The 27,781-nt window shown below is 39.9% G+C and overlaps 1 protein-coding gene across 2 annotated transcripts in view; it reads right to left on the reverse strand.

Annotated features, from left to right (window-relative positions):
• The window catches only part of DACH1 (dachshund family transcription factor 1), a 396,438-nt gene that overhangs the window by 211,812 nt on the left and 156,845 nt on the right, over nucleotides 1-27,781 (reverse strand). For both annotated transcript variants that reach the window (XM_044437902.1, XM_044437901.1), the window contains exon 2: nucleotides 18,337-18,452. In XM_044437902.1, the coding sequence (XP_044293837.1) occupies nucleotides 18,337-18,452 (116 nt within the window). The remainder of the gene's footprint in view (nucleotides 1-18,336; nucleotides 18,453-27,781) is intronic.

The raw sequence follows: 27,781 nt of genomic DNA on the forward strand, positions 1-27,781 counted from the left end.
AAACTGAACTATGTTGTCTTTTGACCTGTACATTCAAAAACTGCGTATCAATTTTAAAATCATTGCTATCAAAGATTGGGGCAGAACGTATTACTCATTAAATAGCAGTAACTACTAACAGTGTATCTACATCCATGACTGTACTGAAACAACAATAGCTGAAATTATTTATACTGGGTCCTTCAGTTTCTCCATATACAGAACTTATTTGGTGTTAACTTTCGTGTGGATCATAAAATCTAGATTCAAAACTCCACATTATTTGCTTCATCAAAAAACAGGAGCAGGATGTTTCACCTTGATCAAACGTACTTCTGCCATCTGCCTGTCAGCTTTTTTTCACTGCCTGGAGGCCTTTCAGCTGAAGAGCAGGGAAAAAATACTTAAAACAAATATGCCTTTCTCTTGGTGTCAAAAGGACTGAAGTCAAAGTGTGGCCACTGAGAAACAAGAGGGAGGTATCCATACTTTCATGTAACCCAAGATACGCAAATACGTACATAAACAAAGCCAAGAACAGTCCAGGGAAGACAAAGTGTGCGCAAGAACATACAGGTGCATTTAGATGTTGAATATTAGTTGAAATATTCCACTACCACAAATTGACATGGGGAAAGAATGAGACTCTTACTACTTATGACCTAATCCAGAAGAGGGAATGACAGACTGGTTCCTAAGAGCGTCATTTTTCAAGGCAGAACTGACATTTTTTAGAACAGCTTTTAACCCTTAAACCCTAATAAAGCCTGATATCTGAGTATCATCATTTGAGCCACTGCCTATACAGATCTTCCTAAATGCCCCACTCAAAATGCCATGTTTTAGACAAATCAGATTTGTGGCTGAAAGATGCAAGATACTTGCAAGATGACTGCGAGGTTGTCAAACAAAAATTTTGATGAGGTCTGCCTGATGCCCTTCTTAAGGGCATTCCATGGCTGAAAAATTGAAGAAACGGTCTCTTACCTTCTGCTTACATCTACTGTTCTCCGGCAACTATTTTCTTCACTTGATTCATTGTATTTTTAGTCTGTTTTCCCATTTTTGGGATTACACTGCACCAGAAATGGTGCGAGAGTCAAACTATTTTAAATACAACAAAAATGGCTATGAAGTGAATTGGAATTACTAGAAGGTAGGGATACCTAAAGCAGAAAAAGTAGTGATGGTTAAGAATAAATTTTGAAACCAAGAATGTATGATTAAATTATCTCAGGAGTATGAAATTATAACTTTCAAAAATGAGGACGACCCCATTCATCTCAACAAGTGAGTCCAAACAGAGTGGTAATGATCAGTGTGTTTAATGCCAACCTACATATTCCTGCTAGAACTAAATCACATCAGAATAGAAGTCACAGAATTGTATGTTCGAACGCTCCTTCATACATAGTATTTCTTGGACACTGATAATGATTGCATCATGGAGACTGCTAGACTATCATCATCTTATATATAAAAATATATTAAAAGTATACACACCTATTTTGCATAATGGCACCCTGGGAAAACTTTCATATGGTATATCCTTCTTAAACTGCAAACTAGTCTTCATCGATGGAATACTCTCAAGACCTTGACAGCAGCTTGCTTTGTGGGAGGTTCACTCTAATAAGTGAAAGGGTGGGTCGGATCCCCATCTTGCCCCATCTCTCTCTTGTGTATTCGTTGCTGCTTAACTAAGGATTCAAGTATTGGTCATTCTGATAGCTGGATATGGTCCAGTGGATGCAAGAATTCCAGAAAGAACACATTATCCACTGCCTTCTTATCCACTGTTCTTGTTTCGCCAGAACACTGTGCGTGGCCATCATATAATGAAGACAGACTTTAAATTCATCACTTTCTCAATGTTGACATCACAGCAGGCAACCACAGAGCTCCCCCTTTTCTTGGCTTGATGTCTCTTCCAAACTGAAGGTCACCCTTAAAAAGGCCCTCTCCCAAAAAACCCCCCACCAATTTGAATTCATCATTTCAATTGGGTTTACAAACCATCATCATGAAGATGGAATCAGAGATCGGGCAAGGAGGTGGTTCTTGCCATTTTAGAAATTGTTTCACATAATGGCACCCAGATGTGTTGGGCCATCTCTTCCCTGTCCATGCTTGCTCTAGATGGCAGGAGCTGTACCGCAATGCATTGGGAAAGCACCAAGTAGAAGAAGGCTGAACTAATTTATATGAGGCACTTAACTGCATTTATATTTCAGAAAGGAGAAGTGGAAAAACCAATGATTTTAATTAAGAGTTTGTTGTGGATCTGAATATCCGTTTTCAACACCATGCTGTCAACAGACACAGACAAAAAGCAGATGAAACAATCCCAAGTCATTCCTGAAAGAGAACAGACACCAAGTGCATGGGGTATGTTAGGATAAGATTATAACGCAATTTACACTCACAGATACAAGCAGCAAAACACACAAACAAACAAAAAAGCTTGCATCACAAATAGAAAACTCTGCATGCTCTGTTAAAAAGAACTGCATTAAGTTACCATAGGAACAACGCTGCAGAAGACATGTAGAGCTAAGAAATGCATGCGAGATCTTAGAATCCAGTGACAGAGATGAAAAGGGAAGCTTTCTATTGGGAATGGGACACAGATGGATCTGTGTTAAGTGAATAAATACAATTAAATCATAAATAACTTCAAAAGAGGTAGCGGAGCAGAATCAAATAGAGAACAGTTAACCAAGAGGCCACGCAAGCCATAAAGAGGGAGGGACGGGAACAGTAAAGTTTGCACACAAAGGAGGGAACAGTTGGTTTTGTTAACAGGATATCTGGGTCTTCTTACTAAACTGGTATTAGAAAAAGACTAAACTTAATTGCTAGGATTTCTGAGTATGAAAGACACCAGTCTATTTGCAAGATCTGATCATGCATACAAACCACCAAGCTGCTTAAAGTACTTATGCAGTGACATTATTTTAATATCTTATTTATCTCAACCATCTTCTAGGCAACTCCAAATCTTCATTTCTGAAATTACTAAAAGCTACAGGAATTAGAGACCTTAAATATAGGAGAGAGTGAGAGAAAATAAATGGATGTTCAGAGTTGCATATCAATTGAACAAAGGGGAGGAAAATACAACAGGAAAAGAACAATAAATAAATAGCCATATTTGAAATTGTATTCTTAGGATATCATATGAGGCATATTGGGAGGAATTGGTTAAACCTTCTCAGACCATAAGGAATTTAAGGTCCTAAAGAGCAAGAATGAGGACAAGAAAATAAGGGATGCTTATGAAAAATACCTCAAAGCAGAAATACAAAAGCACCCAATTAATATTCTGTGTGTCTCTAATAGTTTAAATTTATGTTCAAGTTAGTTAAACAAATTCTTAAGGTTAGAAGGACAATACAAGGAAGTGAGTTCATATGGAGATCCCTTCCAAATTTATGACTTTTACATAGCAAAGCCTGTGTTTGAAACTTATGTTGAATTAAACGTGTGTAAATCTGGATCCAATGGAATTTGAAATGATTATTAATGAAAATGTCATGGATATGGATGTCAAAAAAAGGATGAATTACACATGAGAGTTAATGCGTCCATTTGAAGAGATGAGGAGAAGAGCTGTGATTCACAGACAAAGCCGAAATACCAGACTGCCCAGGGCAAGTTCTAGGAACAGGTTTATTCATGTGGAAGGACAGTGGATATCTACTGAACTCTAGAAATTTTAAAACACTATAAGCCCCATCCCTGAACATGAGCCATATAAATTAAGTTCATCAAACCAAGTAAATCAAGTAGAATATACATATTCTATGCAGGTAGCCACACAGCAGATAACAATGTTCATTTAAAAATGTAATAAAATTCTTCTAAAGGGTGACAGGCAGTGACAGGGAGTCTGCTTAATGTTGCCATCATATTCCAGAATCAGTTCATGAACCATGAGATGTCTTCCACGCTCTTTCTGGTAAGCGGACTGGAGGCTCGGCCACCAATACCCAAATTGGGTTACTTTCAGAAGGTGTAAGAGAAAGAAATGGCTGGGCTCAGGAGAGATCACCCCCTCATTTATCTGGCCAAATCGCTGATAATAGATCAGTTCGTGCTAAAGTAGGGCATCACTCAGAGAAACAGCAGCAAGATTCCTCTGCGGATGGCCATCTGGGATCCAAGCGGCCTTTAATTGTTCAATTAATTTATTTCTTATGGCACAGCACAGCCTGAGAATTTACTATCCTACTGTCATGCTATAAATGGCGGAACCTACAACACAGGCACTGATTTAGAGCTTTCAGGTAGATACGCATCTCCTGAATAGGAAAGTATATATTTCCATTCATTTCAGAGTGAGTGGCCATTCTCGGTGCGCGTGACTTGGGAACGCAAGACACTTTATCCATTGACCCATCTGACAAAGTCTGTCCGGTCAGGGGAGTATTACGCACACCCCTACAGGAAATATACGGTGCTCCTGGAGTCGTCTTTGTCATTCGAAGCCCAGGTGGTCGCAGCAGCTCAGAAATGCTTCTACCAGCTTTGGCTAAGAGCCCTTAAATGCAGGGACAGTCTGGTTTTGGTCATCGCTGACCTAGATTACTGCAGTGCATGATAAGGGGCAGCCCCTGAAAACTGTTCAGAAGCTGCAGCTCGTGCGAGGCCTGGCAGCCGGAGAAATAACAGTGACCAGAAGGTCTGACGACGTAACACCAATTTTGGTCTGCTTGCACTGGCCACCTATATGCTTCTAGCCCAATTTGGGGTGCTGATTTTGACTGGAAAGCCCTACATGACATGGGACCACAATATGTGACAGGACACCCTTCCCAGCTGTAGTCCCCCCCCCCACACACACACACACTGATCAAGATGTGTAGTCTACCTCTTACCGCAAACTGTGATGGAGGTTCCAGTTGTGGCCTCCAGTTATAGAACAGCTCCTCAACTGAAGCCTACCTGGAATCAACTCTCATATCTTTTCCCCACCAGATGAAAAATGTCCTCTAGGATGGGACATTTAATTAGTTTGTATTATATTGGGGTATTATGCCAACTTCTTAACAGATCTTTTTATCTGGTTTGTGTAAACTACTGTAGCATTTTGAGCTTGGTTTCTAAATTTCATACAGTTTTTTTAAAAAATTGTTTCATTATTGTTTTTATTGTTATCTGTATTTCATACTGAATTTTATTTTATTTCATGTGCCATTGTAAACTCTCAAGAGAGGACTGGCTATTGGGCACTGTAGAAATACAATTATTAATATTATTTAAATTTATTTATTTAAAGCTTTCATATACCATCCAACTACTAGAGTCTCGGGATGATCTACAATAAAACAGAATAAAATGAAGCACAGCAACGAGACGGGACAAGACATGATATGGCAAGATGAAACAAAATGAAACAAAACCCCACATTAAAATCTAATCACCCTTAAAATAATGGGTGAATAAAAGGTTTTTAGCCTAGTGCCAGGTGGAACTCTCTGGGGAGCACATACCATAGCCGGGGAGCCACCACCAAGAAGGCTCTTCTCTGGGTAGCCACCCTCATAATCTCCTTCAAGAAAGGCTCCCAAAGGACCTCTGTGCCAGACCTTAAGGGGCGAGAAGGCACTTAGGGAAGGAGGTGCTATTAATAATTGATATTATTAATAATGATAATGATGAATACCTTTTCTATGAATGTACTATTATATGCTTCAAGGTGCGACTAAGGATTTCATGAGTTCATGTACAGAACTCTTCAACCAGAATCTCATTCTCTTGTTCAGTTACCCTTAGAACCCAGGCAAGGTGACTGCATAGATAGAAAATTAAAAATAATGACAAAATTGGCCAAGAGTTGGGTTGAAAAATCAGAGAGACTTGAGGCTTACCAATGAAATGGTGAGATTTGCAAACTATAGAACAGAAAGAAACTTGTAAGCAGTTATACCGTAACAGAAAATTATTTTAGGTATACTGGAACACCTCAATGAGATCACAAGCTAGGAAAAAAATAAAAGTTTAAAAGACACAGATGCAAGTACAATTTGTACTTTATACAGATTAAGTATTTGAGATATTTCTGCTGCAGGCCACCTACCACCAATTTTGGAAGGTTCTAATAGATTGTCTTCATTTATTGTGATGAAAATTCTAACCATTCACAGGGAACTTCCTATTTATATTTACAATCACTCAGAATACATTAATTAAATTGGGGTTTTTAAATTAAGTGATTTAACTCAGAACTGGATTTTTTAAAAAATCTGCCGTGACTCCTTTCTTGCAAGTCACAGGATGCCTTGAACCTGCAAAGGCCATTCCGGTCTTACATGTGAACAATTCTGTCACTCTCATTCTTGCTAGTCTGCCTGTTAGCCCAAGCTCTCAGTGGATCAGAAATGCTACGCAGAACAACGCAAACATTGGTTTGAAGGGGCCAGATCCCAAAAAGCATCTTCGTAAAATATATCTGCGATTTTCACTTCACTTAAATGCTTTCTCGTGAATACCAATTCTTTGTTCAGATCGCCTTTGACGATTTTAATTCCTTAAATTATGTGAAACACTCTCAAATTGATCATTTCCTAAAAATGGCACATGCAGGCACATTTTCGCCTAGCTTTCTAAGTGGCTTTTGATACCATCAACTATGATTTCCCTCAAGAATGACTGTCACGTTAGGCTTAAGAAGCGCTCTGTTATGGTGGTTCTAGCCATTCCTGTTTATGCCGTCTCAGACTTTGAGGTGGGGAAACACTTACCCTTCCTTGGCTAATAACCCATAACATTCTGCATGGTTCCAGCGGGCATCCTCCTTAACATCTACATGAAGTCACTTGAAGAAGCCATCCAGAGGTTTGGGCTGATGATTATACCCAGTGGAACCTTTCACTTCTACTTGTAGCAGTAGAATTCTTGAATGGTTCCAAAGAAAAAACTGAAATTACTTGGGGTTGAAGGTGGAACACTATTGTTTAATCCTGGCAAGAGTGAGGTTCTGTGGGATGGAAAGCAGGACTTCTGGACAGAGCTTTAAAACTGGAATTAGCTGGGACTGGACCCCACTTGAGGGTCAAGCGTACAGTCTGGGAGTTGTCCTTGAGTGAATGCTGACTACAGATGTTTGGTTGGCAGTGCTGCAGCCGCGTTTTTGGTCACCATATGCTGGTATGCCAGCCACAGCTTCACCTACAAAGGATCTTGCTTCCGTGCTTGTACCGGACTGGTCTACTCTACTCCATGTCGAGTTGTCCTTAAAGATGATTTAGAAGCTTTAACTGAATGGGACCACTTGGGTTTTCGTAGGAACCAGACCATCAATCATGGCACCTATACTGCAATATTTGCACTAGTTCCCAGTGTATTCCTGGGACCAATTGCTATTAATCTTTAAATAATTTGGGGCTGTGGTACATGGACTATTTTCACCCCATCAGCCTACCTGCACTCAAGTCCCTCTTTGAGGGGCCTCCTAGGAGATCAACTAGACAGACAGGCACGTGTGAGGAACCTTTCTCGGCAGTGGCACTCAATCATAGTATGCCGTAGTGAGTCGGGTATACCAGCATCCATCCATCCAGGCAGGCCTTAAACTGGGTCTGAGAGGAACTGGATGGCATTCTCTTAAAACAGAACATCACTGGCTTCTTGGAACAGAGTTCGCTACAACTGTTTATTGGATTGCTTTGTTTTAGTGAGGTAAAAATTTGTGTTGGCCAGAACTTATAAGTTATTAATTTTAGTATTCTTACTTGTTTATATTTTAAATCATGTAAAATCATGCATTGATTTGTTGGAAGCTGCCTTGAGAGGGTTTCCTTTTCTCCTTAAAGGCAGCCTATAAATATTTTAAAGAAGTAAATGCACTCCAGCCGAAAGCAGTGCTAATGATGTGATCATTTATACACCTCCCTATAACAGTATGGATTCTGGACTCCTGTGATCACTGCAACCCACCATGCAATGGTGGGTTGCAGAGTCTGCTGGCAGCCTTTTTAAATATTCAGGCTCCAGCAGGGAGTTGTCATGGTTTGGTGTGTCCTCTGAACCCAGGTGGCAGGATTTGCTGGGAGAAGAAACAACCCTCAAATAACATGTGATCTGTTGAAAGGTTTTCCTCTCAGCCTGACACCCTTGCAACAACAAGCATGGAATTTGTGTAAAAGAAATAGCAAAGACCTTCTATTAGAGAAGGACACAAAACATACATGGCTCACCTAAGGAATCAGAGTCCTCAGGAAGCCAAAGCTCAGTTAAACATGGACAATCCGAACAGGAATCAGAGACAGGATTAAATATTCCAGAAATGCTTTGGAGTTTTACTGTGGATTATAATGCCAAAGCATGTGACTCAAGGCATGCAAGTTCAGATTGCGTAGACCCACAAACCTCTTTTGTCTGCACTTCAGCTTTTATAGAGGAGCTGAGCAACCAGAACCCTTCATTGGTCAATCCAACACTCTGGGGAAACCTGACCAAAAACCAAGGACTTCACCTAACTGGGTGTTTTTCTGCTCACCTTTCCAGCCACCATCATTGGGAGGGAGAAAGTCTTCAGCATAACATTTCCCAGCCAAGTCTATCAGTTGGCCACTTACCAAAGAATGTTCCCTGGGCTCCAGCACTCAAGCACCTGTTCCTAGGCTAGCTTTGGCTGTAAGTATGAAGGAGTAGTTACAATCTTTTGAGATACCAGGCAGACTAGTTCCCTGTATACGGTCTCAGCATCTCTTGATCCGGTCCTCAATCAGACTCTTCTATATTTGAATCTAATTCTTTCCTCTGCAATTGTGACTTTAGAAGAATGTGTCGTTTACCTGTGTGACCCAGCTGTGCAAACTGGTTGTTTCGTGGAAGGGAAGAGTTCAGATCCTGAGAAGTAATTTATTTTCTATAAATTCCCATTGGGTTTTGGGGCAATTTGTATGAACGTGGCGTATGTGATAGGGATATTCCTAGACAAGAAATTTAGCAGATTTAGACATTTTAGAAGCGTTACGGAGTTTTGATGGGGAGGGGCACCCATCCTTCTGAAATTCTGCGAGTTTTTTCAACTACAGAGACATGTATGTTATTTGTATGTTGTTTTCAATACAATTGCCCAGTAGATAGACAGACAAATAGAGTGAGCACATTTTTAGAAATATCAAAATGGTAAAGGATGGCCTTACACAAAACCTTCTGTATCTATTCATCTGAAACACAGATGACTCGATCCTCTAAGAAGTGGCAACTATCCCTGAAAATTCTGCCAAGAAATAAAAAAGTATCAGATGCTCCATTTAAAAAGAGTAAATTTAAAGGTGCATGGCAGAACAAAACCTGAATCTACTTGCCAGACATCTGGGATGTGAGGAACTCCTCATAACTCCTCATAACTGATCATCTGTCCTGAATCTCCTACCAATCAGCTTCATGAATGATCCTTGCTTCTAGTATTACGAGAGAGCAAGAAAAATACCTGCTAATTTTATTGACTTCTGACAAACATAAAAGATACAGTTGTCTGACAAACAGCAATGATAATCAATGTAAGGTATTAAATTTCCAAATAAATTTTATTTTTGGCTCTAGTCCAACCAGACCTCTGAATCAGTCTGAACTGAGCCAGGAAGCTTTGGAGAACTGGATAAATTTGTAAGGGTAGTTCAGTTTGAAATTATTTTTAATTTTAAAAAAATTAAAAAGTAATTAACTTTCCCTGTATGGGGCCCAAACTAAATCTTGTGGTTCCAACCCAGCTCTAATGCTCACTGCTCACCCATTAAAAGAAAGTCATGGCTGGGATGGGGTCGGGTGGGTTATCTATCTGTGTGTGTGAGAGAGAGAGAGTGAGAGAGAGAGAAAGAGAGAGAGATAACAAAATATCATTCATTGACCATAGTGAACCACATTATCCGAAAGCAAATGTAAATCATGTAATTATTTTAAGAACATAAATACCATGCTGGGTCAGACCAATGGGCCATCCAGTCTAGCACTCTGTTGACACGGTGGCAAAAGAGTCACCCCAGGATCTGTTCAACAGGATGGATACTAGTCCACCTGCCTGAAGTCCTCAGCAACTGAGCTACCCTGTCATGCCACCTCTGATAATGGAAGTAGGACAGAGCCAGCAAGCTGGTAGCATCAATAGCCTTCTGCTCCATGCATTTGTCCAGTCTCCCTTAAAGCTCTCCAAACTGGTGGCCATTACTACTTCCTATGGCAGTGAATTCCACAGCTCAACCATGTGCTGTGTGAAGTATTTGCTTTCATCTGTCCTGAATCTCCTACCAATCAGCTTCATGAATGATCCTTGCTTCTAGTATTCTGAGAGAGCAAGAAAAATATCTTCCAACAATAAATAAGCTCAAATGCCTCTATCATGCCTGTTCTTACTTGCCTTTTTTCTAAACTAATGAATCCCGGGGAAGAATAAAGCTCATGAGATTAAATTAATACTACTATTCTTAAGAGTATCTAGCACTTTATCCAGGAAATAGGAGGTTCCATGAAGGTTTGACTCATCCACCACCAAACATCATCTGGAAAGATAGAAGCACTGAAGTCCCTGACATTTTGCATACTACAGCAGACAATGTAAGAAATACCCAAAGTATTATCAGGAAGTAAGAAAAGACGAATGATTGCACAATGTAGTTTGCTTCCAGTTTGATCAAGTATGGGATGGGAGCTCTACCCCAGATATCAAGGGTACAGAAATCTTTTGTAGACTACAGATTTTCAAACTTTCAGCAACTAGTTAAAATGCTTTGTTTTTAATTGTCAGGATGGTCAAGCTGCCAGATCTCATTCGGGAAATTATAAGGAATTGTCTCAGAATAATGGAGACACTTTTGGAGATACTCCTGGTACATGAACACTTTTCTGAAGAGGACCGGTTGGTCCCAATACAAATTCTGCCTCACTGAATTTTGGAAGTTTTGTTTTCTTGTGTTATATACAATTCCAGCTAGTTTTAAATTCGCTTAGAGGTATCTCAACCTTCATTTCCTTCCCTCTCTCCAGCTGGGCATGTGTCAACACAGAAACTGGGGACCGAGAACTCAGAGATGCTCTGAGTTGGAATGCATTACAAGGGAGCTGGGATGAAGTCCTGGATTCCCTGCTTATTATACTGCTATTCCATTTTTATTCATTAGAAATGTTTATATACCACCCATTATTCACAAATTCCATGTGGGATTCACTGGATCTGAAAAAGCCACACTAACGCAGGAATTCTCACTTTGTTGTTGTTAGTCTCGAAGTTGTGTCCGACCCATCGTGACCCCATGGACAACATTTCTCCAGGCCTTCCTATCCTCTACCATCCCCCAGAGTCCACTTAAGCTCACGCCGACTGCTTCAGTGACTCCATCCAGCCACCTCATCCTCTGCCGTCTCCTTCGTCTTTTGCCATCTATTGTTCCCAGCATTAGGTTCTTCTCCAGGGAGCCTTTCCTTCTCATTAGGTGGCCAAAGTATTTGAGTTTCTTCTTCAGGATCTGGCCTTCTAAAGAGCAATCAGGGTTGATCTCCTCTAGGACTGACCGGTTTGATCGCCTTGCTGTCCAAGGGACTCGCAGGAGTCTCCTCCAGCACCACAATTCAATGGCCTCAATCCTTTGGAGCTCAGCCTTCCTTATGGTCCCGCTTTCACAGTCATACATTGCTACTAGGAAAACCATAGCCTTGACTATATGCACTTTTGTTGGCAGGGTGATGTCTCTGCTTTTTAGTATGCTGTCTAGATTTGCCATAGCTTTCCTCCCCAGGAGCAAGTGTATCTTAATTTCTTGGCTGCAGTTCCCATCTGCGGTCATCTTGGAGCTCAGGAAAATAAAATTCTGTCACTACCTCCATTTCTTCCCCATCTATTTGCCAGGAAGTGAGAGGACCGGACGCCATGATCTTAGTTTTCTTAATGTTGAGTTTCAAGCCAACTTTTGCACTCTCCTCCTTCACCTGCATCAAGAGGCTCTTTAGTTCCTCTTCACTTTCTGCCATTAGAGTGGTATCATCTGCATATCTGAGGTTGTTATTTCTCCCAGCAATCTTAATTCCAACTGGTGATTCATCTAGGCCCGCCTTTCTCATGATGTGCTCAGCATATAAGTTAAATAGACAGGGCGACAGTATACAGCCTTGCCAAACTCCTTTCTCAATTTTGAACCAATCAGTGGTTCCGTGTCCAGTTCTCACTGTTGCTTCTTGACCCACACATAGGTTTCTCAAGAGACAAATAAGATGGTCTGCTACTCCCATCTCTTTAAGAACTTGCCACAATTGGTTGTGATCCACACAATCAAAGGCTTTAGCATAGTCAATGAAGCAGAAGTAGATGTTTTTCTGGAACTCCCTAGCTTTCTCCATGATCCAGCATATGTTGGCAATTTGATCTCTAGTTCCTCTCCCTCTTCGAAATCCTGCCTGTATTTCTGGTTGTTCTCGGTCCACATACTGCTGGAGCCTAGCTTGTAGGATTTTGAGCATCACTTTGCTAGCATGTGAAATGAGTGCCATGGTGCGGTAGTTTGAACATTCTTTGGCATTGCCCTTCTTTGGGATGGGAATGTAAACTGACCTTTTCCAATCCTGTGGCCACTGTTGAGTCTTCCAAGTTTGCTGGCATATTGAGTGTAGCACTTTTACTGCGTCGTCTTTTAGGATTTTAAATAGCTCAGCTGGAATACTGTCGCCTCCACTGGCTCTGTTGTTGCTCAGACTTCCTAAGGTCCATTTGACTTCATCCTAACTTCCTACTCCATTCTTCTGAGGGATTCTTGCCTGCAGTAGTATACACTAGACTAGGTCTTAAAACCAAAGGTACCAAAACATCATCAGGGTTAGCACCTGTTTCACTCACTGCAGTGCAGCCAGGATTCCCAAGGTGAAGTACTGCAATCCAAAAATACCTTTTCCTGGATACTATCAGATGTACAGGCATAGGCAACAGGAAAATGATCTCACTGGCAGACTGACCGACATGAAGAAAGCACTCTCTCCAGTTATGTGGTTTGCTCCCAGCTATGCTGCATTTGAATATATGCAAATAAATCCAAGAACCAAGAAATAAATCCACAGACCTAAAGAAAACCAAACTCTACAACATGCTGTCTCTGGAACTACTCATCACTTGGCAAGTTGTGTAACAATACAGCCTATTAAAAATCCCATGCCTGTATGGGGAATACGATAGCTAAATTCCTTTAGGTAAGGCCTGCCATCCATTATAGCAGCAGCAATCTGAAGAATGAGTCAGAAACTGGGATGCCAGTTTTGGTGGCATCCATGGTGAGTGTATTGTCTTTTCCTGCTCTAACCCACTGCAAGAAAAAACATATTCTGAGGACCGGCAGAAGGATTCTAGATCATCGTTGCAGAAGTGTTTGCTAACAGACTTCAGCATGTTCCAGTTCAGCATTAAGATATATGGAAGCCCGAAGGTATACAATGAAAACATGAATAGTGCAAACTCTACCTAAATATCTGTGGACACATCTGTTTCCAAACATCCTTCAAGGAGCTCAGTGTGCAATGGCTGAGTACTGCAGGTTATTCTCAGGGCAACTCCACAAAGGTGTTAACTGTGACCAATAAAGCCCTAAACGGTTTAGGGCCTGGAAATTTGAAGAAACGTCTCCTCCCATGTACACCTGCCCAAACTCTAAGATCTTCCACTCTCTGAAGCACTCTCTGAAGGACGTAAGAAGAGTTGCTACCCAGTGGCCTTTTCTGTGGTAGCAGCTCAACCCTGGAATCTTCTCTCTAGACAGGTGGCACCTGGCGCCACCACTGTATTTTTTTCAGTGCCAGACCAAACCTTTTTATTTATCCTCTATTATAACGGTTGATTGTTATATCTGGGAGGTATAATTGTTTTACTGTATACTTTACATATTATATCCATACTTTAATCTCAGTAGGTTGTCTTGAGATCCACTGGATAAAGGTGGGATAGAAATTTTCTAAATAAATAAATAAATAAACACAAATAAATAAATAAAGATCCCTTCATGGATCACTGCCTTGCCGTGGTGAAGGGGCTTGTGCAGCTCAATGAAGCTATGAGCTATGCCATGCAGGGCTACCCAAGACGGACAGGTCATAGCAGAGAGCTCTGACAAAATGTGATCCACTGGAGAAGGAAATGGCAACCCACTCCAGTATCCTTGCCATGAAAACCCCATGGACAGTACCAAAAGGCAAAAGGATATGACGCTGGAAGATGAGCCCCTCAGGTCAGAAGGTGTCCAATATGCTACTGGGGAAGAGCGGAGGGCTAGTACTAGTAGTGCTAGAAAGAATGAAGCGACTGGGTCAAAGCCGAAAGGACATTCAGTTGCAGATGTATCTGGTGGTGAAAGGAGAGTCTGATGCTGCAAAGATCTATACTCCATAGGAACCTGGAATGTAAGATCCATGAATCAAGGCAAGCTGGATGTGGTCAAACGAGAGATGACAAGACTGAACATAGACATCTTAGGAATCAGTGAACTATGGACAGGAATGGGTGAATTTAATTCAGATGAACATCAGGTATACTTCTGCAGGCAAGAATCCCTCAGAAGAAATGGCGTGGCCTTCATAGTCAATAAAAGAGTAGGAAAAGCAGTACTGGGATACAATCTCCAAAATGACAGAATGATCTCAGTTCAAATCCAAGGAAAACCATTCAACATCACAATAGTCCAAGTCTATGCCCCAACCACTGGTGCTGAAGAGGCTGAGGTTGACTGGTTCAATGAAGGCCTACAACTCCTTCTAGAATTAACACCCAAAAATGAAGTTCTTAAAGAGATGGGAGTACCAGACCATCTTATTTGTCTCTTGAGAAACCTATACGCGGGTCAAGAAGCAACAGTGACAACTTGGACACGGAACCACTGATTGGTTCAAAATTAAGAAGGGAGTTTGGCAAGGCTGTATACTATCGCCCTGCCTATTTAACTTATATGCTGAGCACATCATGAGAAAGGCGGGCCTAGATGAATCACCAGTTGGAATTAAGATTGCTGGGAGAAATATCAACAACCTCAGATATGCAGATGATACCAATCTCCTGGCAGAAAGTGAAGAGGAACTAAAGAGCCTCTTGATGCAGGTGAAGGAGGAGAGTGCAAAAGTTGGCTTGAAACTCAACATTAAGAAAACTAACATCATGGCATCCGGTCCTCTCACTTCCTTGCAAATAGATGGGGAAGAAATGGAGTTAGTGACAGAATTTTATTTTCCTGAGCTCCAAGATCACCGCAGACGGGGACTGCAGCCAAGAAATTAAGATACGCTTGCTCCTGGGGAGGAAAGCTATGGCAAATCTAGACAGCATACTAAAAAGCAGAGCCATCACCCTGCCAACAAAAGTGTGTATAGTCAAGGCTATGGTTTCCCCAGTTGCCATGTATGGCTGTGAAAGCTGGACCATAAGGAAGGCAGAGCGCCGAAGAATTGAGGCCTTTGAATTGTGGTGCTGGAGGAGACTCTTGCGAGTCCCTTGGACAGCAAGGCGATCAAACCAGTCAGTCCTAGAGGAGATCAACCCTGACTGCTCTTTAGAAGGCCAGATAGTGAAGATGAAACTCAAATACTTTGGCCACATAATGAGAAGGACGGACTCCCTGGAGAAGAGCCCAATGTTGGGAACAATAGATGGCAAAAGAAGAAGGGGGCAGCAGAGGATGAGGTGGCTGGAGTCACTGAGGCAGTTGGTGTGAGCTTGAGTGGACTCTGGGGGATGGTGGAGGACAGGAAGGCCTGGAGGAATGTTGCCCATGGGGTCGCGATGGGTCGGACACGACTTCACAAGAATAACAAATAAATAAAGGTAGGCTGGATTTATTCCCCAAAGTGATCCAGTGATCCAGTTTTGCTGCTGAAGAGCATGTCAAGCAAGCATTTTCTTTTTCCCAGCCTATTACCCTGTTTGCCTCTTGGTTTAAACTTGTAAAGGTTCCTTTGTTCTGTTTTATTTCACGGATATACTTTATCACTTTAAGCTCTGTCAGCCATCCAAAGAGTTTTGACTATTGACTATATAAAATGGCAATACGTAATTAAAGAGTAATAAGACCCTAATTCAGGGAAGGACTGGGGAACATTTGGGGATTACATCAGTGGCTGTACCCATATATTTGGTGTCCCAGAACATACTGGACACCTACAAATAAGCCAATTGCAGGCTCAGGAGCAAAAGTGGAACCGACGGCTGCACAGGAGGTAGTGTGCTTGCACAACAAGCCAAAGGTTGTTTAAACTATGGGTTGTGCAAACCAGATCATGGTCCTCAAAGAAATGCTGTGTTGGTATGCAAAGTTCTTTCCTATTTGAAAGCTATTTATCCCCCCTTTTCAATCTCTAGTGCACTATCAACAGAAGGGTTGCCTTTTCTTTTGCCCGATACCTTCTCTTATGATTTTATGTATTTTAAAGTTATCATGTAAATAGTATCATGTAAATATTGTAAATATCGTGCAAATATCATTTAAGCTTATCATGTAAATATTGATTTGAACTTAGAACATACTTGCCAGAAAGTTTTTTTAATGCCATTTTTAAGAACAGCAAATTTAGCATAAAATTAGACTAGAAAATTAACCAATATCTAGACATTCATTTTAAAGCAGACTTCTGAAAGATAATAATCTGATTTAAGAACCTGATATCAAGCACAATACATTTGCACTTTTGACGATGCCAACTCATTTCTCTTGCTTATATGGTCTTCTTACTACTTTTAGTTATTTATACTTACCAATACATGAGTTATGATTTCTACCTTTTTAAGTTCATTCCTGATTTAAATGCAATAACTTCACTTATGTAAACAAGAACATTTTTAACTAGTACAGATATAGACACAAAACCAAGAAATGCATAACTGAAAAAAGGTTGTAAATCTGGTCGGGGGGAGTGGGGGAGTACATTCTCTTGCCACTTGCTGTTAGGTATAAAAGCTGTCAAAAAGTGTCAGATTTTAGATAATAAGGTTCTTGGAGCAGGCACCTGTCTTGGTTTCAATGCTCCATGATGATAAGTACTACTATATAAATATTATTTATTCACACTTCGTTCACTGTTGATGTCACTCCTTTCACTTACTCTGTATTACTCCAACTCTCATTTTGCCCTATGTACCTCTTGGCCTAGGACTCAGGAGATCCACTTCTAGTCCTCACTTGGCCATGGAGCTGACTAGGAGGCTTTGAGCCAGTCAGTAATGCTCAGCCTGACCTAACTCACAGGGTTCTTGTGACAATGAAATAGAATCGAGGAGAAGGGGGTCCATGGAAGCAGCACAGGAAACCTTGGCAAAAAGAAGGTGGGACAGAAATGTAATAAATAAATGAGTAAGGAAAGAGAAGGCATGTTTATTTCACTATGTTTTGTTTCTGACACATTTTCTTGATTTCTTTCTTTTCTCTCTTTCCCTCCCTCACTGCACTCCAGGAAATGCATTCTTTACTCACCTGGAATCACTAAAAGACTCCAAAGAACCTGTTAAGTATTTAAGAAGTGAAACTACAAAGTGTGGTGATGAAGGAAAAAAAATGAAGCCCTTCAAGTAACTAAAGCGGACAGAGGACAACAGGGCTATGTTATCTTAGGAAGACCAACAAGCTTCTATCTTCCATTGTTCTGTACATCCACACAAACATGGTTAGTCCACTGAGTCCATTCAAATTTCCCACACCCAGCAGCTCTCTGCACTCATTCCACCCCATGCAGGAAGCCCCCCACCCTCCAATGTCAAAGAGAGACTTTTACAGGTTGCAATTCTCAAGACTGAAACAAAGCCGTTTCATTTTTTTAATTTATATGCACATTTGCTTAAAATAGTAATTGCCACATGACTGACATTAGCAAAATTCTGGAAGGATGTTTAGGTGCCATCTAAAAGGAAATTGCTACTTAAAGCGTGCAGCTGTTATATCCAATGAGCTATTTCCAAAGTAGCATGTTTTTCTAAAGACAGATAAATGAATTTCCTGAAAGTTTACTGACTTCCAGAATTCTGTAATAGTAATCAGTAGTGGCAACTGCTTTAGTACACACTATGTCTGAGTTACATGTAGTGCATACAAAGTGATCGCAAGCTGGCTTCTTCTATTGCTAAACTGAAGGAGGCCTTACCAGTGTTCTGGAAAACTACAAACCCAGCGTCTTGTTCATATATTCTTGGCCCGTGAGCATTTGCAACATGATTAAAATATACGTGAGCTAATAAATGCTTTCTATTGAGAAGAGGGAAGAACCTATTGTAGGAGATAACAAAATGATCGGTGCGTCTAAATAAAAATTGGAGGCCTGACATTTTCAGTAGATGACATTAATGTAATAGAAGTTCTATGGAATGAAAAGGTGCAGCTACATAGTCCATGAGACTCCTACCTGTTGGCGGGATGATTCCAGGAGACATGAGACCAGGGACAGAATGTGGCATGATGTGGGAATTCTCCGGAGAGGTGACACTCTGTGTCCGCTTAGGAGGCCGTCCGGGTCTGGAACTGAACGGAAAAAAAACAAAACAACTTTACAATTAAGCTGTTGTCTTACACATCATTTCAAAGTTGTTTCAATTGGTAACATGGACTGTAAATAAATTTGTTTCAAGGACGGTTGCTTTTGCAGTTAGATGTAATAGACTTCCATCACTAATTAGATTACATGCTGAATTCATTTTCCTCATTGAAGATCAGCCGCGCTTGATGCATAATTCATAGCCTGCACCTCGTTACCTGCTTCTTCATATTAATATCTATACACAGTTTGAATTGCCTCGTTTGCATATGCTAAAGTTCTTCATGCAGCCTTCAGCACGAAAATTATGCACTAACTTGTAATAATTATTACAGTCAGCCTGCTATTGATTTATGAGACTTTTAAAAACCAAATATGTGTAGTACTTGTAATGAATGATATTTTAAGGTTCTTCAGGAAATTAAAAGGCAATGGCTGCCTAAGGAAATGTTCTGCTTGTTTGATTTAATACTACAGTTAGCTGGGAGGTGGAATGAAAGAGTGATTCAGACCTATAGCACATTTTTCGATGATATGTTTTATTACTTCGCACTACTACCCTGATATCTAGATGATAAATGACAATACATATCTAATATGTGAAAAGGTCTTGCAATTTCTTTATTTTTTGTCACGTAAAAGATAAGTCAAGTTATCATTTAACCCTTATTCTATTTAAAACGAAAAATCTTGCTTTAAATAGGGTACATTAGTCAGGAAAAGCTTTGAGATGTTTGCAAGGCATCCTTGAAAAACTGCAGGCCTTGCGTCTTGCATCTGTCCTAGGCGGATATGCAAAAAGGTGTGTGCACATTGTGCAGCCCCTTTCGGAAGTGCTTATCATACAACAGTGAGAGAGGAAAGGAAGTTACAGGTGGTGATTCTACGAACACCGTGTTCACCAATGAAAGCAGATCCAAGTTGCATCACCGGGATGGGACCAGAGGTCTTGTCACTGTCAGGGGCCCCCTTCACTCCATGAAACTGTGAAGGGAGCCAGTATCAACAGTGGAAGTGAGTCCTGCATCTTTGTATGCAGGTATATTGGAACGGATGCAAATTTTGCACAGAGCTTCATAGGCCTGTTGAGTTTCCTAAGCAGTGGCTGAAACATTTTTGAAACCCTTCTTTTGGGCCAGTCTTGGAGAGCTAAGTTAGCAAGAAAAGGTCTGTGCTCATTGCACATGTTGGTTTATGCACTTTAATGGGGCTTCTTAACACTCTTGGATGGAGTGGGGGGAAACAAATAGCAAGATGCATTTATCAACAACATTCACAAATGGCATATTAGGGATTTAAGGCATTTTCATGCTGCCCACAAATTCTTAAAAGTGTGACGATCACAGCTTAAGAAAGAAGGGGTACAGCTGAACCCCCCTGAAATCCACATTCTGCTATTTACTGTGTTAGGACCTACATCTTAGGTTTCCAGCCATAATTTATGGTGTTGGAGCTGTTCCAAAACCCAAATAAATTTATATAGTGTCCATCAGAGTTCACTTCCTGAAAATATGCATTTTAACACACACAGTAAACAATATCAAAGGCTACCAAACAATAACAAGCGGTTGTAAAAAGCTGGAATGTGGGAAGCCCAGCTTCAGACCCTCACACAGCTGGCTGGGTGACCTTGTGCTAGTCCCTATTCTCAGTCTAATCTACCACACAGGTAAAATAAAAATAAATACTTGCAATGCTAGCAGATGGAAGCATACAGGGCATGCAAATTTCTCATTCGCTGCCTATGGGTGAAATGTGATCTCTACCTTCTAATCCCTCTTTTAAGCAGTTTATATAGAAAGATACTAATATTATGAACATCTTAGGGTACAATCCTATGTATGTTTTGAACAGAAAAAATCCTATGACTCCCAGTATTAACACAGTCAGAGGAATTTGCTGGAAGTTGTAGGCCCTTTTTCTTTGTAAACATGCCTAGGAGTGTACCCTTCATTATTTTACTTACCAGTTTATTCCTAGATGCAAGACGCAAAGCAACACAATGCTTGCTTTCATTGCGAGCATTAGATCATCTTTGTGTTTTGAGACACCCACATTTTTTTAAACCACAATCCATCCCTAATAAACGAATAACGATCAAAGTACAGGGCATTTCCTTGGAGTTTAATGATTCAAGACCTTGGGCCATTAACCTTAACTGGTCATTAATTCCCAAGTTAATGACCTGAATTGAGGTCATTATTAATATAAAGCTAGAAGATTTTTGTTTTGTTGGATGTGGACTTTTTATCTTCCCATGAAAAAGCCCTTATTTTCTAAATGTTGAACATGAGAATGAATTGGATTTAGCATCCTTTTAACCTTACAGCAAATATAATCACTATTGTTGGAAACGGTCTGCATCACTCACAATGTAAATAAACGTACTGGTCTAGATCCACATGGAGAGTGAGCTCCCTCCTCCCAGAGGAGCTGTTATACACCTTGCACTGGAGTATGACACAACTGAAGCTAAATATAAAGGTGGCTGATGAAAATCAATCACATAACACACATCTATTTTATTCTCTTTCTAATCTCAAATGACTATTTTTATTGTTTTCATAGCCATGAAAACATATCGGAAAATTAATCAGATTTAAACATCTATGCTTCCATCAATTTTAAAAAGTGGCAGGGGATCCTCCCTACTCTCCAAAAAAAAAAAATGGGAGCAGTGTAAGAAGCTGGAGCTGGAAGGGAATCAAAGGGATGTTTGTCCAGTGTGAGATTTAGGCCAGTATCATCACACAGTAAAAACAGATTCAAGTCAAAATAAAGGCCACTCCAATATGGCCACTTGTGGTCCATGATTTCCTGCAAAGTGAAAGTAACCGTGGATGAGTGTGGCCAATCACTTCACAAGGGCCTCTTGGGCTAACAGTTGCTCACTCGATCAGCATGATAGCCTATGTTTTTAGAATATGCATAATGCAGTTAGTCCGTCAGTCCATCACCGCAATGCTGCAAAGCCTGTAACATGATTGCAACCAGATTTATTTCAAAGATAGTTGCTTTGCAATCAGATGTCATAATCTTCCATTGCCATGAGCTATGTCCAGCTTTGCTCAGCCAGGATTTCTGGATCTACAAGCTGAAGTCAACTACTTCCTTGTTCCAGAGTAGTCTCTCTCCATGGGGAGACATGCATCCTTTTGCACACGACTCCTCTTTCTTATGCACAAAGTACAAATGTGTTCATGTGGATAAACTTTCCACACATTCGCCTCAGATTCATATATCAAGATTTTACCACAGGATCACATTAATACTTCTAAGTTTTCCCCTTGATATTCAAACAGGCACAGTTTTTGCCAATTCTTCCTTTTTAGGGTGGGTGGGTGGGTGGGTGGGGCAGAGCTCTGGACTGTCTTTCCACCAACAAGCTGGCACTTCAAGTTTGCACACAACCCTAAATGACTCGGTCCAAACATCGCTGTTGCAACCTGCATCTTCCTTGGTGTGACTGGAACTTATCCATTTACAAAGATATGTATGTTTAAGTAAATCTACTTTTCCTCCTGGTAATCCACTGATGTGCAGACACTGATGGGGCCTGTATTCAAAAAACTGTGGGATGGGTAAGAGGAAAGAAAGCCTCCAGCCCCAACCTTTCCTGAAAGGAGATGAGAGGAACAACCAGGGCACCCCATGAAAAATACAAAGAGGGGGGAAGAGGGAAAGAAGCAAGAGGAACAACTCTGATGGGCATACAGTTTAAGGCCACTTTTAAATTAGAGGTCAGCATCTGACACCACTCACATCTACCAATCTCTCAAATCTACCCAGTCACCAAGCTAGAAGCAGGTGAGCATCTGACGTTGCTCAAACCTACTTGTGCCTCTTCAGTCCTGGGGTACAAATGTAGGGATCATGGTCCATCACTCAGACATCCTGGTGGTGGAGCTTCTGCTCATGAGGGTAGGAGGCAGCAGTTACTAGCTATGATTTTCTTTGAATGATCCACTCTCATTCCTTTTTTTCCTAGTCTCAGTTCCTCTGTTCCCTCACCACTCATCAGCTTGACCCAGAATGCATTGCACCTCTCCCCCAGTATCCTTCAACCCCTTCTCAGGCCCCAGGGCAGCCCTAAAGGACCAAAGAGAACTGTGCTCTGAGTATTACGAGCTCTGATGCCTTTTAACAGAACAAATGCCCCCAGTCCATTTCTAATTAGGTCTAAGGACAATAATTGTTTATGTATATATTAAGATTTTATTTATAAATTTGTTTTTAGACTGCTTTTAAGAGGAGAACCGACTGTTACTGTTCCTGGATTGGGCGAGGGGGGTTTTGCCACCCCGAGACGTTCTGTAGGGAACAGGATAGAAAAGCTTTTAATTAATAAATAAATGTTTTCTTGGAGCTCTACTGAGATGACTAATTATTAATGACAAGAGAGGCACAGGCACCTTTGTTTTTTTATAACACTGTTATAAATAGGACGAGGTTTGATTTTTTCAAACAAAGACATGCTATTTATACAAATATGCCCTTCAAATACTTTCCACATTACATCACGAAACAAAAATCAGTAGTCACAACACTCGTTTTAGCAAGTAGCTCAAAATGTTTAACTATGACCTGGCTTGTATTTGACTTTTTATTGATATGGTTTGCAAAACACTAAACTGTATTTCTTAGTAAACCATTAAAAGAATTTGTTTTTGTTTAGACAATGAAAAGTTTTAACTTGTCTATGTAACCTTCCCCCGAGTTATTTCATTATGATCTACATTGATCTCAATGGGCACTCATATACTTCCAGAATAATTTTAAGGTGCTAGCCTTGAAATGTCAAAGTCCTGGAGGAGATTAGGACCCACATGTCTAATAGACCAAAGCAAGGACAGAACCTGTCCCAGCTGTGGTAGAAAGATCAAGATGAGTCCTGCATGCATTATTTATGCTATATTGTGCCAGTGAGAGCCAGTGTGGCGTAGTGGTTAGGAGCATGGGACTGGGACTCAGATGATCTGGGTTCTAGTCCCCGCTCATCCATGGAGCCCACTGGGTGACTTTGGGCCAGTCACGGACTCTCAGCCCAACCTACCTCACAGGGTTGTTGTTGTGGGGATAAGCTGGAGGAAGAGAGTGATGTAAGCTGCCTTGAGCCCTTTGTAGGAAAAAGGCAGGATATAAATCGAAAAATAAATAAATAAATAAATAAATAAATATTAGAACAAGGAGTACAAACAAGAGTATTCTGACTCTAGGAAACTTTAAAAAAAAACTTTTAAGCATTTTACTCACTTTTCAGAAAGGCTATTTCAAATTCTGTTTTCTCAACTGGCATATTCATTGATGGTTTACTGGTGGGTCTGTTATGCTTTAAAATGATTTTATTTGCAGCACAAGAATAACAAAAGCAAAAGGTATCATATGCTATCATCATGAATATCTCACTATATCAGAGAAAAGGGTGAAAAACTCAAGGGATGTGGGGAGAATTGAATACTGCCATTTCAAAGCAGTCATATCTAATTAAGCATTCGTATGACTTTGCTGTTTGTAGGGAACATGCTGAAATGTAACAAGATCATTGACCTCTTGTTAAGTGACAGGTGGTAGGTGTCTGTCCTTCCAAACTTGAAGGATAAGTCTCTGTGCAACTCAAAATCCACTTTTGCTGTCCATCTATTAATCCTGACATCACAAGAAGATAATTTAAAAGCACGTGAACATCTGCAATTACCCCAGATTTTCCAACAACAACTTTTATGTGGGTATTAACTTCCAATCAGAAAGACACCACATGCGCCTTATCATATCCCACAGCACCATACTGTCTTCATCGCATCCCGCCAGAGCTTATCAGGTTCTTCTGTACAAGCCCTTGCAGTGTCCAATACACAGAACAGAATCAGTCCAAATACTTCTCAGCTTTAAGTCTATAGAAATAATACACTCCGAAGCCAAGGCAACCTTCCATTGATTAGACTGTACAGAGCATTCCAGTTCTTCAGTCCTTTCTTCTCCGATCTTCTGAAGATGTATCTCACTACTTTTCTAAGTAAGGCAGTTTCTTTGTTTTTGGTTTTTAATTAACAGCCATTACAGTTTTAGATTACTGTACAGAAAGAGTTAATTTCCCAAAATAATTAATTAATCAATTCAGAAACTGCTTAAGCACTCATCACTGATAGCCTGTATGACTCCAACAAATATGGACTTGAATATATTGCCAGCTAGCAATAGACAATAACTAATCTGTAATGCCAAAAATGGTAAAAATTTATCAACCAAAGCTGTTAAGTAATCTAAAATATAAATGCCATTAACAACCCAACTTCTCCATATAAAAGGTCATCTCTCTACTTTCAAAATGGAATTAAAATAAAGGCAATTCACTATGAGCTTAGGGATAAAACTAGTAATTTCTGCTAAAACTTAGTGGAGCCATTCATGTCTTTTTAATATACCTAGATTCTAACAACAACCAGCTAGAAAGGACTGCCATATAGTTTGCTTTTGAAATAATCCATGGAGCAGTATTAAGGAAAACTTATTTTTCAATCATCTGTCAGTAGTATTTTTCAGTCATGTACAAGCTTTACGATATAAACTAAGAGCTAGAAAATTAAAGCTGCCTGTTATAAGTAACAATGGTACTTTCTTCAATGAAGAAATGGAGGCATCTCTTGCTATTCAACAGGCTTCCAAAATGTTAACTATTTTTGTGAAAATTTGTTTGAAGAAATATTACATAATACATACATTACTCTTGGCAAGACATTCATCTTCAGAATGTTAGCCTTAACACAAGTCCTCATGCCCATCTTTCCTTGGCAGCAATATTTCTAACAGCCATGCACCTACATTCAGCTTAACCATTTGTGAAATATATCTATGCACCATTAGACGAAGATAATTTATCACTGCTTAGCATCAACAATACTACTTTGGGTATCATAACACTATCAAAGTATTATGATAGCATTGATTCAGATTCCGACCAATACTAATACTATAATTTGAAAGTATACTATTGCTAAAATAATAACAATATTATTAATTTAAATACAGAAGATTCTATTGTTCTTCCTTTGCAAGTTTTATCTTTCCATTCATACAAGCCACTTTGATTGCAATACAGAAGGGATCCAGAGATATTTCAAGCCTGCATAAAGAACACATGCAAAAAAATTAGACATTCACAGAGTTAAAAATTTCAAGTTGTGATTATCATGTGATTGCTTATTAACTATGGCCTGCAGGCTAGCTAATTTGTTGGTCCCATGGAGAAAAGTATGGGTGTACCAGCTATTCTATCCATGGTCTCTATATGTCTGATTCCATTAAAATGAGTTTTTAAAAACACAGCATTAGAAAAAATAGTCAGCTGCCACAGGCCCTTCCTCTTGCAACTTACTTTAAACATTCTAAGACTGCAGTCCTATGCTATTTATCTCCACTGAGCTCAACGGGAATTACTTTCAAGCATACAGATATAAGAATGCTCTGTATATAGCAGGGGTGCACAGACTAACACAATGGAGGAGCCACCTACGGTAAATGTCAGATGTCTGAGAGCCACAAATGGCTGCCCACAGCAGCTCAAATAAACTCAACCGCATGTAGCTCCCAAGCCTCGGTTTGGTCATTCCTGGTATATAGCTACATGGGTTCTAGCTATTATTACTTCATCTGAACCCACCAAAAATTTTCTAAACCAGGAGCTCAATGAAATGAATTAACACATTATTTAAACTTATTTGCATATATATATGATGTCTACTATTATGGTGGTATGAAAGACATACGTTAGTTTCAGTTAGCTGAAGACCTTTGGCCCCTCCAGGTTTTTGAAGCGCCTATGCAGAGTCTATATTCATCAAAATTTTAAAAGGCAACGTTGAGACTTAACTCCTATTTGAAACTATGCCATGATAATCACTTCTTTTTTTTCTTCTTTACATCTGGTTCCTGCTGTGGTCACTTGATTCACAATCGTATCTTCACAGTTTAAGACTCTTAACAACCGCTGATTCATAGGGCTTCCCATTTAACCCCAAATACTGATGACAACAGTTGCTGAAATGGCAAAATGTTAACACTGCAATCCTGCCTGCACGTCCCTTGACAGAAGAGAAGGTATCAATAGATGGTGGTTTATTGTAAAATAAACTGCAATTCTACAGCACAAGTCAATGGACACCAGAATGAACCTAATATTGCCACTTAAAAATAAACAACTGCCTTCCAGCCTGTCATTCCCTACATATAAAAACACAAACAGTTTGGGTATTAATTGTAGCACAATTTTAAGCACTTGTTCAACTCAAGTTATTAATCATAACTTTCTCCTTTCTTAATTTAGGAAGGGGAAATAGCTGAAGTGTTTCATCTCACTTTCACCATGTCCAAATGTATTATAAGGAGGTATGTCATTGTGGCCTTGTCTCTCAGCTCATGTAATTGTGCATCCTAATTTGGGTTATTACTTGTAGTCAATGATCTCAAAGGCACCATGTTAAATCCAAGCTAAATAGCTAATGAAGGCAAGTTAGAAAATGAACTTTTGTTCATTCGAAAGGCGTAAGTTTGGAGAACCTACCTAGAAGAAAGAAAAAATACCTGCTTACATTATCATTAGCACTTGCATTTGGTATCATGCAGGGAGAATATAAGTATGCAATGATCTCCAACTAATAAGAAGAGTGGTTTTTTTCCTTAATGTCTTAATTGACTGATTAATTGAAAATATTTGATTTCAACCAATTGATTAAAACTTTCAACCTGATATTTAAGATATATTTAAGTTTTATCAAAATTCTTCTTTAAGTAAAACTGCCATAAACATAGAATCTAAAGAGAAGGCTACATTAAAAAGTGAGATCTGTATTAACAAATTTCTGGGTCTTCAGTAAACAGAGTACATTGTAAACAGAAAGTCTCCATTATTGCACTTCCTATGAAAGCTTTTTTTCTATTGACCTAGTAATAGTTTAAATACTAACAGTTTAGCAGATCAAATTAAACGAATATAAACATTTTGCTTAATGACATCAGCAGTCAACAGAGAACATCTGTGTTTTACTTTAACATGATCAGAGAATATTCTTTTGTTTACACTAAAGATAATCACAAGGTTTATATTTCTGTATTCAATTTAAGACTGGGAGAAAGGGGGGGAAAGGACCAGATTACCTCCAGGGTCCAAAAAAGCAATATGTTACAAACAGAGGGTTTTTTTCCCCTCTCTGTTTTGTAACCATGGTTAAACAATAGAAATGAACTTTCCCTGAACTTTTCTCTTTAACGGCCTCGGTCCATGTTGACCCTCTAGTGCAAGCTGGAACTCGATACTATCAAA

The sequence above is a fragment of the Varanus komodoensis genome, unplaced genomic scaffold (assembly GCF_004798865.1).
Source record: "Varanus komodoensis strain SLA01 unplaced genomic scaffold, ASM479886v1 scaffold31, whole genome shotgun sequence".
In the NCBI taxonomy this organism is placed as follows: domain Eukaryota; kingdom Metazoa; phylum Chordata; class Lepidosauria; order Squamata; family Varanidae; genus Varanus; species Varanus komodoensis.